Raw genomic sequence first — 16132 nt, forward strand, 5'->3', positions numbered from 1 at the left:
GTGTCAGGGACACAATTAGGTCACACATCTATGACCCAGAGGACCCCAGGATCACCACTGCGAGTGTTACCTTTTCCTTTAACATTTCAAAAAGAATGGTGTAACTGTCCCTCAGAATAATGTATTACTTAAAATATAACCCATGGGGGAAAAAAAATATATAACCCATGGGACATTTTACTAGTTACCAAGCACGTCAAGAAAAACACATACTGGCCACAGGCCTCTGGGGGAGAGGCCGATACATGGCCTTGAAGCCTTGAGCAGCCAGGCTGGGAAGGCCCGGCCCGCTCAGGGCTGAATGCCGCCTGCTGCATTTTTCCTGCATTTTTCTATTATCTACCCCCACCCCCCACGAGAGTGCCTGTGGCTAATTAGGTAAGTCCTTTGAATGTGCTTGCTCAACTATAAACTTTATACTGCTTGACCAGACGTATTTTGCCTTCCTTCTTGTCTATCTACAAGGCATATGACCAACGTTTGGCCTTCTTCGGCTCTTCTGTTGGTTACTGTTTCTATCTAATAAAAGCGGGACTGAGGAGTTGTTCTGGGCCACAGTCTTCTCTACTGTTGTCCCCTGCTCCCTTTCTCTTGCAGCTGACTTGTTTGTGCCTCATTCTTCTCCTGTGCGCCATCAGGAAGCGACAGAATGGCTCACGATTCTGGCCCAGGTGTGGCCGCATGCTGGTGGACTGATGACTCAGGCCTGAAATGACACAGGGATGGGGGTGGGGAGTGTGCACGGTAAAGCGTGTGCTGTGCACTGGCCACCCCCTGAGATTAGTGACTGTGGGGCCTTTCCTTTAGGACTCAGGCTTGTTGTCCTGACTCTTGTCCTGTGGGGTCTGCCACAGGACAAGATGGCCCTGTCTGTCCCCAGCAGGTCACCTCTGCCCTGTTAGTTTCCCCCACTCCTGCCAGCCACCCCTGCCTCCAGATGCTACACACTTCCTTCCTTTGTTGGTGTATTTTAAAAATCTAAATTCAATTACTTGACACATAGTGTGTTCTTAGTTTCAGAGGTAGAGTTCGGTGAGTCACCAGTTGCGTGTAACTCCCAGCGCTCACTCCATCACGTGCCCCTCCGCATGCCCATCATCACCCAGTGATTCCGTCCCTCACCCCACTCTCCTCCAGCAACCGTTTTTTGCTAGAGTTAAGAATCTCTTATTGCCTATTTTCATCTTATTTTGTCATTTTCTTCCCCTATGATCCCGTTTTGTTTCTTATATTCTACATATGAACGAAGTCATAGAATTCTCTTTCTCTGCTTATTTTGCTTAGCATAATAACCTCTAGTTCCATCTACATAGTTGCAAATGGGAAGATTTCATTTTTGATGGCTGAGTAATATTCCATTTAATGTCCGTGTGTGCACATATGTGCACACATGTATATACACACACATACATCTTCTTTATCCATTCATCTGTTGATGGGCATCTGGGCTCTTTCCACAGTCTGGCTATTGTGGACACTGCTGCTATAAACATTCAGTTGCACGTGCCCCTTCAGATCACTACATTTGTTATCTTTACAGTAAATACTCAGTAGTGAGATTGCTGGGTCATAGGGTAGCTCTAGTTTCAACTTTTTGAGGAATTTCCATGCTGTTTTCCAGAGCGGGTGCACAAGCTTGTGTTCCCACCAACAGTATAGGAGGGTTCCCCTTTCTCTGCATCCTTGCCAACATCTGTTGTTTCCTGACTGGTTAATTTTAGCCATTCTGACTGGTGGAGCGGTATCTCACTGTGGTTTTGATTTGTATTTCCCTAATGCTGAGTGATATGGAGCACTTTTTCATGTGTCTGTTGGCCATCTGGATGTCTTCTTTGCAGAATTGTCTGTTCATGTCCTCTGCCCATTTCTTGATTGGATTATTTGTTTTTTTGGATTTTGAGTTTGATAAGCTCTTTACAGATCTTGGATACTAGACCTTTATCTGATAAGACATTTGCAAATACCTTTTCCCATTCCATTTCCCATTCCAAAACAAAATCTGTTTTGTTGACTATTTCCTTTGCTGTGCAAAAGCTTTTATCTTGATTGAAGACCCAATATTTCATTTTTGCTTTTGTTTCCCTTGCCTTTGGAGACGTGTCTAGCAAGAAGTTGCTGCTGCCAAGGTCACAGAGGTTGCTGCCTGTGTTCTCCTCTAGGATTTTTTTAAAAGATTTTAAAATTTATTTATTTGACAGAGAGAGATCACAGGTAGGCAGAGAGGCAGGCAGAGAGAGAGGAGGAAGCAGGCTCCCTGCCAAGCAGAGAGCCTGACGCCGGACTTGATCCTAGGACCCTGAGATCATGACCCAAGCCGAAGGCAGCAGCTTAACCCACTGAGCCACCCAGGCGCCCCTCCTCTAGGATTTTGATGGATTCCCAGCTCATCCATTTTGAGTTTATTTTTGTGTGTGGTGTAAGTGGTCCAGTTTCATTCTTCTGCACAAGGCTGTCCAATTTTCCCAACACCATTTGTTGAAGAGACTTTTTTCCATTGGACATTCTTTCCTGCTTTGTCAAAGATGAGCTGACCATAGAGTTGAGGGTCCATTTCTGGGCTCTCTGTTCTGTTCCATTGATCTATGTGTCCATTTTTGTGCCAGGACCATACTGTCTTGAAGATTATAGCTTTGTAATACAGCTGGAAATTTGGAATTGTGATGCCGCCAGCTTTGGTTTTCTTTTTCAACACTCCCTTGGATATTCAGAGTCTTTTCTGGTTCCATGTAAATTTTAGGATTATTTGTTCCAGCTCTGTGAAAAATGTTGGTGGTATTTTGATAGGGATTGCACTGAATGTGTAGATTGCTCTGGGTAACAAATATTTTAACAATATTTGTTCTTCTAATCCATGAGCATTCTTCCTTCCTTTTTAAAAATATTTTTCTTTTTTAAAGATTTTACTTATTTGACAGAGACACAGCGAGAGAAGGAACACAACCAGAGGGCGTGAGAGAGGGAGAAACAGGCTTTCCGCTGAGCAGGCAGCCCGACATGGAGCTCGATTCCAGGATTTAACAACTGAGCTACCCAGGCGCCCCGTAAAAATATTTTTCTTGTGGTTAAATAGAGATCACATAAAATCTGCCATTTCAGCCATTTTATTTTTTTTTTAAGATTTTTTCTTTATTTATCTGACAGAGATCACAAGTAGGCAGAGAGGCAGGCAGAGAGAGAGGAGGAAGAAGGCTCCCTGCAGAGCAGAGAGCCCAATGTGGGGCTCTATCCCAGGACCCTGGGATCATGACCTGAGCCGAAGGCAGAGGCTTAACCCACTGAGCCACCCAGGTGCCCCCATTTCAGCCATTTTAAAGAACACAATTCAATTTACATTATATTCACAATATTTCCCAACTATCACCACTATCTATTTTCAAAAAAATTTTTTAAAGATTTATTTATTTTAGGGGCACCAGGATGGCTCAGTGGGTTAAAGCCTCTGCCTTTGGCTGAGGTCATGATTCCGGGGTCCTGGGATCGAGCCCTGCATCAGGCTCTCTGCTCAGCGGGGAGCCTGCTTCCCCCTCTCTCTCTGCCTGACTCTCTGCCTACTTGTGATCTCTGTCAAATAAATAAATAAAATGTTCTAAAAAAATTTTATTTTGGAGAGAGGGATGGGGTGGGGGGTAGAGAGCACATGCACACAAGTGAGAAGACAGAAAGAATCCTAAGAAGGCTCTGCTGGTACAGAACCTGATGAGGGGCAGGTAATTTTAAGGTAATCTCATTACCTTAAGTAAGATCACTACCTGAGCCAAAACCAAGAGTCAGACGGATGCTTAACGAACTGCAGCACCCAGGCACCCCATCACAACTTTTATCATTCCAAAGATACATTCTATAACATCAAGCAGTAAGTCCTCAGTTGTCTCTCCCCACGGCCCCTGGAAACCACTCCTCTGTGTCTATGAATTCACCTAGTCTAGATACTTCACATAAGCGGAATCCTACAATTCGTGTCCTCCTGTGACTTTTGCAGCATTCAGTGTAGAAGTCTTTCATCTCCTTGGATAAGTTTATTCCTAGGAATTTGATTTCTCAGATGTCTGCGCATGTGATGGCTTCTTCAGTTTCATTTTCAGATTGTTCTCAGCAGGTGCAACAAGTGCAACTGATTTCTGAGTATTAATCTTCGGCCTGCAGCTTTGCTCAACCTGTTTACCAGACCCAGCAGCTTTGTTGTGGATCTTTTGGGATTTTCTATGTATAAAATCATGTCATCTGTGAATAGATAAATTCTTCCTTTCCAATTTGAATGCCTTTTCTTTTTCTTGTCCTGTTACTTTGGCTAGAACTTCCGGTACAGTGTGGAAGAGCAGAGGTAAAAGTAGACATCCTCGTCTCACTCCTGATTTTAAGGAGAAAACTTTCAGTCTTTTACCATCAAGTGTGATACTACATGTAAGTTTTTTCATAAATTCCTTAAATTGCTCTGAAAAACGTTTTTTAAGATTTTATTTATTGGGACGCCTGGGTGGCTCAGTTGGTTAAGCAGCTGCCTTCGGCTCAGGTCATGATCCCAGCGTCCTGGGATGGAGTCCCACATCGGGCTCCTTGCTCAGCAGGGAGCCTGCTTCTCCCTCTGCCTCTGCCTGCCATTCTGTCTGCCTGTGCTCGCTCGCTCTCCCTTTCTCTCCCTGACAAATAAATAAAATCTAAAAAAAAAAAAAAGATTTTATTTATTTATTTGACAGAGATCACAAGTAGGCAGAGAGGCAGGCAGAGAGAGAGGGAGAAGCAGGCTCCCCACTGAGCAGAGAGCCCAATGCGGGGCTTGATCCCAGGACACTGGGACCATGACCTGAGCTGAAGGCAGAGGCCTTAACCCACTGAGACACCCAGGTGCCCCTGAAAAACTTCTTTTATTCCTAGTTTTTAGAATGCTTTTTTATCATAGAAGGGTGCTGGGTTTAGTCAAATATCTTTTCTACATCAATAATCATGCAGGGTTTTTTCCCTTTGTTTTATTAATGCAGTGCATTGTATTGATTTTCTTAAGCTGAACCATCCTTGCATTCTTAGGATAAATCTCACTTACATGGTGTATAATCCTTTTGTTACGCTGTTGGATTTGGTTTATCTTTAAATTTTTGCTTGCATGATTGAGGAGGCTCGCAAGTCTATAATCTGCAAGCCAGAGACCCAGAGAAGTCTAAAGGCAGTCTGTTGGGCAGAATCCCCTCGTCTTCTGGGGAGGTCAGTGTTTTTCTATTAAGGCCTTCAACTGATCAGATGAAGACCACTTATAGATAGTATGGAGGGAATGAAATGAATAGAGGAAAATCTCATTTCAAAATACAGTTGGGAAGTCCTGAAGGGGACATGCTCACAGAGGTGCCACTCTTCAAAGCTAACTTTCCACATCCCAGCAGGAGGAAAGGTTTTTCTCTTTGTCCAGCAACCCAGCCAAAGAGAACCATCACAGCTCAGCCAATGGAAAGTCCCTACAACCATGAATTCTTGCTCTATTTGGAATGGAGTCTCATTCCAAACTGCCCCTCTCAAGTTCCTTCTTTCTTCTATAAAAGAACACTCCTCCTCCTTTGTTGTCTGGACTTGCCTATGGTTTGCATGCCCTGAACGGCAATTCCTCTGCTATTTCCAAATAAGCTCATTTTCTTGTAAGCTAATTGGCTCTCTTTATTAAGGCTCACAAGATTAATTTACTCTAAAGTCTCCTGATTTAAAGGTTAATCTCATCTAAAAATACCTTCCTAGAAACATCTAGAATAATTTTGTTGAAGATTTGATTATTTGAGAGAGAGAGAGACAGCAAGAGAAGGGACACAAGTGGGGAGGTGGGAGAGGGAGAAGCAGGCTTCCTGTCAAATAGGGAGCCCAATATGGGGCTTGATCCCAGGACCCTGGGTTCATGACCTGAGCCAACGGCAGATGCTTAACAGCTGAGCCACCCAGGTGTCCCTAGAATAATTTTTGACTGAATATTGGGATAGCTTGGCCTAGCCAAGCTGATGCATAAAATTAACCATCATGGAGTTTTCATTGTTGGGTGGTTTTTTACTATAATCTCTTTACCTGTTATAAACCTGTTGAGATTCTCTATTTCTTCTTGCATCAGTTTGGGCAATTTGTGTGTTTCTAAGAATTTGTCCATTTCATGGTGGTTATCCAATTGTTGGCATATAATGTTCACAGTTTTCTCTATTTTTGTAAGGTCTATGGTAGTGTCTCCATTTTCATTTCTGATTTTAGTTGTTTGTATCTTTTTGCTTTTGTCATTTTTTTTTCACCATAGCTAAAGATCTATTTTCCTGGGGTGCTTGGGTGCCTTCTGCTCAGGTCATGATCTCAGGGCCCTGGGATTGAGCCCTGCATTGGGCTCCCTGCTCAGTGTAGAGTCTGCTTCTATCCCCCCCTCTGCCTGCTGCTCCCTCTGCTTATGCTGTCAAATAACTAAATTAAAAAAAAAGAAATTTAAAAAATAAAGATCTATTTTCTTGATTTTTTTTTTGAAGAAACTTCTGGCTTGATTTTCTCTCCTCTATATTATTTCCTTATGCTCAATCTTTATTTACTCTTCTAGTTTTGGGTTTGCTTGCTTTCTTCTAATTCCTCAAAGTATAAAATTAGTTATTGATTTAAGATCTTTTGTAACGTAGACACTTGCTTCTGTAAAATTCCCTTTGAGAACTGCCTTTGCTGCATCCTATAAATTTTGGTATGTTGTTTCCTTGTTTTCATTCATCTGTAAGTATTTTTTTTCTTTTCTTCTTTTTTTTAAAGATTTTATTTATTTATTCGACAGAGAGAGATCATAAGTAGGCAGAGAAGCAGGCAGAGATAGAGAGGAGGAAGCAGGCTCCCCACCAAGGAGAGAGCCTGATGCGGGGCTCGATCCCAGAACCCTGGGATCATGACCTGAGCCAAAGGCAGAGGCTTTAACCCTCTGAGCCACCCAGGCGCCCCATCATCTGTAAGTATTTTCTAATTTCCCTTCTTTGTGATTTCTTCTTTCACTCTTTGGTTGTTTAAATATCAATTTCTACATTTTCCAGTTTTCCTTCTGTTTATTTATTACTAGCTTCATTCTATTATGGTTGGAGAAGATACCGGCTATAATTTCAATCTTTTAAAATTTACTGAGACTTATTTTGTGGCCTAACATAAGATCTATCCCGGTGAATGTTCCCTGTGCACTTGAAGAATGTATATTCTACAGTTGTTGGGTATGGAGTTCTATATATATTAGGTCTAATTGTTTTATGGTGTTATCTTCTATTTCCTTTATGATCTTCTGTCTAGATGTTCTATCCATTAAAGTGGCACCGAAGCCTCCAACTATTAACACAGAATTCCTGTCCCTTCAATTCTGTCAAATTTTATATTCTTACCCCGGGATGACAGTGGTCTTGTCAGGGCTCCCTTCCTCTCTGAGCACACAAAGCTCACAAAGTAAGTGCCAGTATTACTATATTGTTAGGGGCATAAAATGATCTAGACTAATACATTCGACTTTTTTGAAAGCATAGCTCAGGGAGGCAGTGTTTGATCTCACCTCCCTGCACTCCTTCACAGCACTGGGAGCCCACTGTAGCTGGGAAACCAGGACGGGGTGATCTTCAGTATTTGTAAGCATCTTAACAGAATAATAAACCATTTGGAGTACATTTCTGGGAGACTAGGTCACATGGGGTATGGGACTGTGTCCCCACAAAACAGGATTTCCTCCTCATTGATGTTCCAGGAGGCACAAGGGCCCAACCCATGACTTCTAGGTCCCTACTCTGACCCCACTCCAAGGACTGGCTGGGGGCGGGGGAAGAAGAAGCAAGAGAAGGTAGGGACTCACACAGAAGGTTAATGAGGCAGACGGGGCAGGGAGGCCCATCACCGTGGCAGGAGGCTGGGCAGGAGGCTGAGCAGGAGGCTGAGCAGGAGGGCAGCTGTGAGGCAGTGGGGTTCCAGGAAAGCTGTCTGGGTCCCCGAGGTCAGCCGGTCACCGTAGCGGTCCAGGAGCATCAGGACCACTCCATTGGTCCAGCCAAAGCCCTCCTGGAGAGAGACAGGACCAGTGGGTCAAGATCTCTGGGGAAGGCCCCACAGCCTTTTAGGGGCTATGAGATCTCCACCCAAAGGCTCTAGAACTGCCTAGCCCCAGGGCTGCCGAGGGGCTCCAGTCAGCCTCCCGTGGACCCGCATCCATGGGAGGAAACACAGGCCCAGGCAGGGAAGGTCATGGCCAGGTGTGGGGACAACACAGCCTTGTCGTTCCCAGTAGGGTATGGGCCCACTCACCTGAACTTCATACTCCCCTCCTCCACCTGGCTGCCCACCGTTGCTGATGTCATACTGGGAACAAAAGCACAGGCTCTGGGTGGGGGGGCACTACCCCAGGCTCCCTACTTCAGCTCTCCAGGGAGCAAGAGATGAGAGCCCCTTTGGGAGAGGCTGCTCTGGCCTGCAGCTCTGACCCCTGCAGTGCCCAAGAATGGCCACCGGGTGTCACCACTGTCCCTGCGCTTGGCAAAGTCTGGCACTCATCCCTGCACGGCCCACCCCACCCCTCCAGCCCACCATGGGGAAGCGCCCAGGAGGCTCTGGCCTCAGGAGCGGCTCACCTTCTCAAACATGGCTGATTTTTGGGAGTAGACCTCAGAGTTGGTTCGGATCCAATTCTGAGCCAGCTGGAAAGCCACTTCCTGGGCCCGAGGTGAAGGAGACTTGGCCAGACCTAGATGCCCACCCCCACCCCAGCAGGACCTGAATCTCCTGAGTCCCCGTCCCAAGGGTGAGCAGAGGCCTGAGCCTTACTCTCCTCAAGGCGGGAAAGAGGCCTGGGCCTTAAGACCTCCATCATGAGCTGCGTGAAAAGCCAACGTGCTCCTTCCCCAGGGCCTGGGTTTGGAGGGAGAAAGGAGGGCTGGTTCCCTGACAGGTGGGGGTGGACACACATGTCTGCTGAGTGGGGAGCAGAGAAACCAGAAGAGCCAGAGAAAGACCCCACCTGCTTTGTTCACACCTCCTCCACACCAGGAGGCTGACCCTCCAGGCTGACCAGATGCAAGGGGGGGAAGGTCCTGGGATATGCCCCATCCCTGCCTCCCTACTCCCTACCTCTGATGACCAGGTCCTGCAAGGGCGCCCAGGCACTGGGGAAATCCCACTGCTGGCCTGTCTTCGGAGAGGTCAGAATCCTGCATTGGTAGGTCAATATTGGCAGGTCAATATCTGGCTGTCCTAGGAGGTTTCAGACATTTCTAGGACTGTGGGGGGCGGGATCGATGAGACATCTGGCCCTCCTCCAGCCAGATGTCCCCATTCCCGGGCTTTCTCTTCTTGGTTCACAGCTGCCCCCTGGTGGCTTCGGTGGGACCCGCAGGCTCAGACCCAGGGGTAACGGAGGGTGTTGGCAGTCACTTGCCAGAGGTCCCTAGCTCAGACTTAGAGAGCAGTTTGTCCTCTATACCAGCCTGCTCTGCTACCCACCTCACCTCCAGTGTCCACGACACCCAGGAGTAGCAGTTGTCCCCAAAAGAGGTGTGCCTGAATGGGTAAAAGTCCCAAGTCCTTCTGTGTTCAAGGTCATAGTCAAACCAGGCACCTTTCATAGGTGGCCTTTAAAAGCAGCCCAGCACTATTTCTGCAAATTTCAGTAATTCATGGCTTTGGTTTAGACAGAAGACCCCAACACTATCCTACTGCAGCTCTCTAGAAAGAAATTCATGGGCTTGGGGACAGGGGACTTAGAAAGGGAAAACACTTCTAACTCTTTACCTCTTCCCTGAAGTCCTCACCAGCCTCTCCCCAGGCAAACCTAGCCTGTCCTGCCACCTCGAGGCTACTGAGACCTGCCTCTTACACCAGTGGTTCATTCCCCAGCAGGGCTCTCCATTCCCTGAGCTAACCCAGCCAGCCTCCGCTTGGGAACAATTGCTACTGCTGATCGCAGCGTGTGGTCAGCTCAGTCTGTTAGAGGCTTTCTCCCTTTGTCTGAGGCCCAGAGAGGGCAGTGGTTTGCCCAAGACTGTCCTCCCAGCCAGGCCCCAGGGCCCTGGCCCCTGCTGGTACCTGAGACCTCTAGGCTCCTTCCTGCCTTGGGCTACTTCGTCACCCAGCCAGCCCTACAGGAACAAAGCCAAGCTCTGTTCCCCTCTGTTACCCATGACAGCTGACCCCTCTCCCACTGAAACCACACTCACTGGTACAGAACTAGGAGGCAATGGACAGAGAAAATACCTGGCAGAGGCAGGTCCTACCATCGCTCTCCTGAAACCATGGTCATGCACATCTGCCTCACTGGAGAGACGGTTTGGGGTTTCCTTCTGTTCAAAATAATATAATAATAATAAAAAAAAACCTGCCAGTATTTTGCTATCAAAAATGGGTTAACTTTGGACTAGCAGAGATCTGCAACCCAGGACAAAGAAACTACAAGAAAATGAGGGGCAACTCTGCAGGACACTGGAGAGCCCTGCTCTTTTATGGAGGAAAGGGAGGGGGCCTATTATAAACAAAAACTCCATTGGGATAAACTGGGAGTTCTGAGTATAGTAGCTTTTCATTGGCTGAGCTGTGGCTGCCACTCATTGGCTGGGCTGTTGCTGGGGCAGAAGAAACCTTTCCCTTTTATGGGGATAGTTGGGTAATAACCACCTGGAGGTTTGGGTCTGCAATTGACAAAGGGTGGTAGCGCAGGAGAGCTTCACCTGCCAGGCTCCCGACTCCATTCTAAATGAGGTCTCTTTCCATTAATTTTCATACTCTGCACCTGGGCCTGAGGATGGGGGCTCCTCGGCCTCTGGGGCTGGCGTGGCAACGGGGGATGGGGGAAGGGGAGTGGAGGAAACAGTCCCCCTACCTGGTCCTAATACTGGCCGCTGCTTGCTGAGCCCCCGCCAAGGCCGGGCTGAGTTAGCAGGGACTCCAGAGGCCAGCATGTGGGGGCCAAACAGACCTGGCTCCCAGTGGCTCTGGCCTTGACCAAGGCCACATGGCTGACCAGCAGCAGAGCCTGAACTCATGCACCTGCTGCCAGGGCATCCACACTGAGGGGCCTGTGGGCTTCCTGTGCCCTCTCTCCTGACTGCAGGTGAAGCCAGAGGTCCTCAGCCACCCAGAGAAGTTCTCTCTCATCTACTCGGCCCACCCCTTCATCGTGCCTGGCGGACGCTTCGTTGAATTCTACTACTGGTGAGCGGCCAGGGCTACAGGGCAGGAGTCAGGGAGCCCGGGGCCGGCGGGCTGTCCTGAGCCGAGGGGGCCACCCTGACTGGCCCGGTGTGCAGGGCAGGAGAAGGGGTGGTGTAGGGGGTTGGTGCTCAAGCTGTCCCTTTCCCCAGGGACTCCTACTGGGTGATGGAGGGGCTGCTCCTGTCTGAGATGCCCCAGACGGTGAAGGGCATGCTGCAGAACTTCCTGGACCTGGTGCGGCTGTAAGCGGGGCGGCCCCTCCAGGCTGGGGTGGGGAAGTATGGGCCTGGGGCTTGGCGCTAGACTGGCCTTGGCCTTGGCCGCTGGGCAGATGCCCCTTAGCAGGTGTCCTTCTTGGCAGCTATGGACACGTCCCTAACGGGGCCCACGTGTACTACCTGCAGCGGAGCCAGCCTCCCCTCCTGACTCTCATGATGGACCGCTACGTGACCCACACCAACGACACCGCCTTCCTCAGGTGGGTCCCCAGTCTCCCTGCTGCCCCGCAGACCCTCCTACCTGGGCCCTCCCGGGGCGGGACTGAGGGGTGTGCCTGGCTCCACCCCAGGGACAACATAGGGACCCTAGCCTTGGAACTGGACTTCTGGATGGAGAACAGGACCATCTCTGTGAGCTCGGGGGGCCAGAGCTACATCCTGAACCACTATGCTGTCTCTTACGGGGGCCCCAGGTAAGGAGCTGCTGCCGTCTCTAGCTCCTCACTCCAGTGTGAGGGCTGATGGTTGGACGCTGATACTGAGGATGTGGGTGCCTGTGTTGTCAGAATAGAAGGGCCAGTGGAAGCCATGGGAGCAGTGTGGCCCCATGGTCCATGCTGGTCCAGGTGTCTCCCCACTCCCTCCTCCCCTAGGCCACGTAACACCCACAGGAAGGCTGCAGAGGAAACTTGCCCCAAGGTATTGGGGTCGCAGTGGCAATGGCCCCATCGCTACTCTCCTGGGCTATCCCTGGGGCAGAAGAGGCCCCAGAGGACAAAGACAACAGGTGGGGCACCGCCAGGACTAGGAGCTGGGGCCAGCAGAGACGGCAGCTGCTGGAGAGCTCTGTCCTGGCAGGAGAGGGGCAGTTGGCAGAGAGAGGACACAGAGGAGGATGGCAGGCCAGAAGACCACCGTGGGGGCTTTGCTTTGCTGCTTGGCCACCAGCCTAGGCTGCAGCGCCCCCCTGTCCTCCCAAGGCAAGACTCACCTGCTGGCCAAGGCCTGGAGCAAGGGCAAGAGCCTCGAGGCCCCACCCCCTCCTCTTGTGCTCAAACCACAGCCATCTGGAGATCAAAAACATCTCTCTCTCTTTCTCTCTCTCTTTTTTAACCCTGAGTTACCTGAAGGATATGCATGGTTGGGCTGGGGCTTAGTCACTGGGGCCGCCTGCATACACGGGAGGGTGGAGGCTGAATCCTGAGCGCTGGCTCTCAGACTTTGCACGTTTCTATATTTCTGCACAAAGCAGCAATTTTTGCAAGAAAGGGTGAAGAGGGTGCATCTGGGCCAGGGACCAGCCTGCTGCAGCTGCCTGTGGCTGCCTCTGCCCACCCAGGGCAGCCTCACGTTCTCACCTCAACCGCTGGGACTTCCGCTCCCCGTGGGAACAGGGCCCCAGGTCGCGGCTCCCGCTGCGCCCAGCCTACTGGGCATCTCTGTGCCTGGCCAGGAGTTCCACAGGTACAGCCCGGTGTCAGCAACGTTCAGATGCTCCCAGGTGACCCGGACTCATGGCCCTGAGAGCAGTGGGTTCAGCAATGTTTATAATGTCCATGAGACATGTTTTATTTTTTAAATTTAAAAAAAATTTTTTACATCCCCAGAACTATTTATTTATTTATTTATGCCACACATTTCCCTTTTTTTTTTTTTTTAAACATATAATGTGTTATTAGCCCCAGGGGTACAGGTCTGTGAATCATCAGTTTTACATACTTCATAGCACTCACCATAGCACATACCTTCCCCAATGTCCATAAACCAACCCCCTCCCCCCAACAACCTTCAGTTTGATTTGTGAGATTACGAGTCTCTTATGGTTTGTCTTGTTTCATTTTTTACTTTCCTACCCCCCAAGCCCCCCACTTTGCCTCTCAACTTCCTCATATCAGGGAGAGCATATGATAATTGTCTTTCTCTGATTGACTTATTTCACTCAGCATAATACCCTCTAGTTCCATCCACGTCATTGCAAATGGCAAGATTTCATTTCTTTTGATGGCTGCGTAGTATTCCATTGTGTATCTATATCACATCTTCTTTATCCATTCATCTGTTGATGGACATCTAGGTTCTTTCCATAGTTTGGCTGTTGTGGACATTGCTGCTATAAACATTGGGGTGCACTTTCCTCTTCGGATCACTACGTTTGTATCTTTAGGGTAAATACCCAGTAGTGCCATTGCTGGGTCATAGGGTAGCTCTAGTTTCAACTTTTTGAGGAACCTCCATGCTGTTTTCCAGATTGGCTGCACCAGCTTGCCTTTCCATCAACAGTGTAGGAGGGTTCCCCTTTCTCCGCATCTTTGCCAACATCTGTTGTTTCCTGACTTGTTAATTTTAGCCATTCTGACTGGCGTGACATGAGACCTGTTTTAAATCAGGCCTGTGTTCCAAGAGATCCTGACTGCGGGCTCCACTGTGCCATTACGGGTTCTGTGTCCTGGCAACTCACTCTATCACCCTCAGCTGCTGGTGTAGGAATTGGAGACTCTGTTCTCCATTAGGGGTTGCAAACTTAAACCCTGGTAACACAAACATACAGAAATACACAGGGATAAGGCAACAAGAGTAGGAGAGCACCATCTTGGGGAGCAAAGGGGACTAGGATGAGCTGGCTGCTCTTTCCTCAGTGAAGAAAGTCTCCACTGCAGAAGAGGGTTGACCTAAGGCAATGCGGGCTCCTTATTTGCTAGATCTGATTTTTCCAAAAGTGGAAACCCATATTTTGATGCAAAATATGCCAATTTTTAAATGTCTCGATGTCCCAAGTTCTGACTGGGAGTGGTTCCTTGTGGGAGTGAGCGGTGGTGAGGAGGACGCCTGACCCCATCATAGGGGCCCCCCTGTTCTCCCCAAAGTGTTCGGGGCGCTTCCCAACAGTCAGACCTCAGCCTGCATTGTTGACTCTGGACCATCGGTGCCCCTTTATCCTGAGGTACTCTGGACGTGGTGAAGCCCTCTATAGAGGGAACTCTTAAAAATCAAAATAATAATAAAAATAAATTTTACAAAGTCAAAAAGTAAAAAATACTGTCATACTTAGAAAAAAGCTATAGAATAGCTATGGATGGTGGATAGACGGAATACTTCGGTTGTTTTTTTCTGGATCTGGATGGGCCTCTGCCCACGATGCAGCTTCTGGCTGATCTCGGGGGGTCGGTGCCTTGACCGTATCACATGCCTCCCTCAAGTCTTACCACGTAGCCTCTCTTAACACATTCACAAACAGGTGCATCATTGGTGGGAGACAACACTTTAAAACATTTATTCGGCTTTGATTTTGCAGTGAGGCTGCAGGCTGTGTGTGAGAAGGGGTCCCGAGAGATGGCTTACCCTTCCCTTAGTCCTTTGTAATCCAGCTCTGGACTCAGACTCGCAGCCCCACTGAACAGGAGCCGTGGGGACTTCTTTCTGGACCCACCGAACTTGGGAGGCATTGGTCATCAGGGGGCAGGGCAGCGGTCTGGGGTAGGTTTTCACTTCCCAGACTCCAAAATTTTTCTTTGAGGAAGAACACTACGAGTTCCCTTCTCAGTATCTATTCTTGGGGTAGTGGTGTGACCAGCTCTTTTTAAAAGTTGATTTTCCAGGCTCCCTTGCAGTTAGGGGTGGCCAAGGACGCAGTTCTGACAAATGAGAGGTCACTGGAAGAGGCTCCTTGAAAGGGGAAAGTCTCAGCGGGCTTTGCCCTTTGTACTTCCCCTTCCAGCCCACCCGCCTTGAGCACAGCCGGAGTCCTAGGAACAGCGGAAACCACCTTGCAACAATGAGGCAATGAACCTGAGGCTGAGTACCACATGCTTCAGACGGCAGAGCGGAAAGTTGCAGACGGACTGGGGTGTCCGCAGTACCTGAGTTATGACAGCCCCCGGGGCCCCCGTTATATAAAGAAAACAAACCCCTTAGTTGTTTAAGCCACTGGCTTTCAGTGTTTTGCCACTTCTGGCTGGAAAGTCTCAGCCGGGTCCTTCCGCTGAGGCCTTCTGGTCAGGACATATTCCTTTGTTCCCATCACACGTCCAACCATGTTCTGATGTCCCAGCCATGTTGTGGAGCTCTGCCTGCCTGGCCTAATTCCAGGTGTGAGGAGCAGACCGATTCATCCCGCTCTCTGTCTGTCTGTCTCCCTCCCTCCCTGGATCCATGGATCCATACATACGAGGTGATGGCAAACTTGCTCATCAACTACCTCCTGCCCAGCCTTTTCTCCCCAGAAACAGCCCCACACCCCGGACTTCTCATCAGCCTGCATGCAGGCTCCTCCTGGAGTCTCTGAGAGCCGGGAGGCCAGCACGGGGTGTGCCTGCCGGCTGGAAAGTAATACCCAGCTTCTGCGGTGCTGGTGAGGTTCCATTTCATGACCCAACGACCAGCTGTTTGCTTTACAACGATCTGTGCACTGCTGGATGCATTTTACTCAGTTTCCTCCATTCTGCATTAGTTCATAATAAAATCATTTGGAAGCTTAAACCAGAGTCCATCAGCCTGCGTGGTGTGGCCCATTTGGCTCCAGGAGGGGCAAGGGCCTGTGGCAGCAGCGCGGGGGGTGCTGGGACCATAGCAGCAGCAACGCAGCCAGGGGCCAGAGAGGGGAGGGGCACGGCCAGCCACAGAGGCTTCGGAGCTCTCAGAATAGCGGCCCACCTGCAGATAAGCTGTTTCTATTGTGGTGAGGAGTTAAGAAAACAAAAGGGCAGGCGAAGAATAGGCTGGTCTGTGAGGCGACAGCCCTTCCCAGCTGTGCACGACTCTGCCTC

The 16132-nt window shown here is 49.2% G+C and overlaps 2 protein-coding genes across 3 annotated transcripts; one reads left to right on the forward strand and one right to left on the reverse strand.

Annotated features, from left to right (window-relative positions):
• Window positions 1-7683: 7683 nt before the first annotated feature.
• Window positions 7684-10237, reverse strand: LOC116598756 (trehalase-like). The gene is made up of 5 exons (XM_032358058.1): window positions 10218-10237; window positions 9076-9155; window positions 8580-8692; window positions 8257-8310; window positions 7684-8013 (listed from the first exon to the last, which is right to left on the reverse strand). Exons 1-5 carry the CDS (start codon window positions 10235-10237, stop codon window positions 7849-7851), a joined length of 432 nt encoding a protein of 143 aa, XP_032213949.1. The 3' UTR covers window positions 7684-7848.
• A 525-nt stretch (window positions 10238-10762) lies between these two features.
• On the forward strand, window positions 10763-15818 carry LOC116598084 (trehalase-like). 2 transcript variants are annotated; one of them, XM_032356333.1, is made up of 5 exons: window positions 10763-11151; window positions 11301-11393; window positions 11513-11629; window positions 11720-11842; window positions 12023-12643. In XM_032356333.1, exons 2-5 carry the CDS (start codon window positions 11317-11319, stop codon window positions 12480-12482), a joined length of 777 nt encoding a protein of 258 aa, XP_032212224.1. In that variant the 5' UTR covers window positions 10763-11151; window positions 11301-11316; the 3' UTR covers window positions 12483-12643. The 2 variants fall into 2 exon arrangements, with proteins under 2 accessions (XP_032212224.1, XP_032212225.1); XM_032356334.1 differs by lacking the exon at window positions 12023-12643 and adding an exon at window positions 15085-15818 and having other exon boundaries at window positions 10768-11151.
• The last annotated feature ends 314 nt before the right edge of the window (window positions 15819-16132 follow it).

The sequence above is a fragment of the Mustela erminea genome, chromosome 9, assembly GCF_009829155.1.
Source record: "Mustela erminea isolate mMusErm1 chromosome 9, mMusErm1.Pri, whole genome shotgun sequence".
Classification (NCBI taxonomy): domain Eukaryota; kingdom Metazoa; phylum Chordata; class Mammalia; order Carnivora; family Mustelidae; genus Mustela; species Mustela erminea.

What these genes read in the sequence shown, in the direction of transcription:
- LOC116598756 (XM_032358058.1), bottom strand. Translation starts at nt 10,237, where the DNA reads ATGGTTTCAGGAGAGCGATG. An exon ending in GCAGGACCTGGTCATCAGAG is followed by an intron (nt 8,693 to 9,075) that starts GTAGGGAGTAGG and finishes GTGGGCATCTAG; the next exon opens with GTCTGGCCAAGTCTCCTTCA. An exon ending in AATCAGCCATGTTTGAGAAG is followed by an intron (nt 8,311 to 8,579) that starts GTGAGCCGCTCC and finishes TTTTGTTCCCAG; the next exon opens with TATGACATCAGCAACGGTGG.
- LOC116598084 (XM_032356333.1), top strand. Translation starts at nt 11,317, where the DNA reads ATGGAGGGGCTGCTCCTGTCTGAGATGCCCCAGACGGTGAAGGGCATG. An exon ending in TTCCTGGACCTGGTGCGGCT is followed by an intron (nt 11,394 to 11,512) that starts GTAAGCGGGGCG and finishes CCTTCTTGGCAG; the next exon opens with CTATGGACACGTCCCTAACG. An exon ending in GTCTCTTACGGGGGCCCCAG is followed by an intron (nt 11,843 to 12,022) that starts GTAAGGAGCTGC and finishes CTCCTCCCCTAG; the next exon opens with GCCACGTAACACCCACAGGA.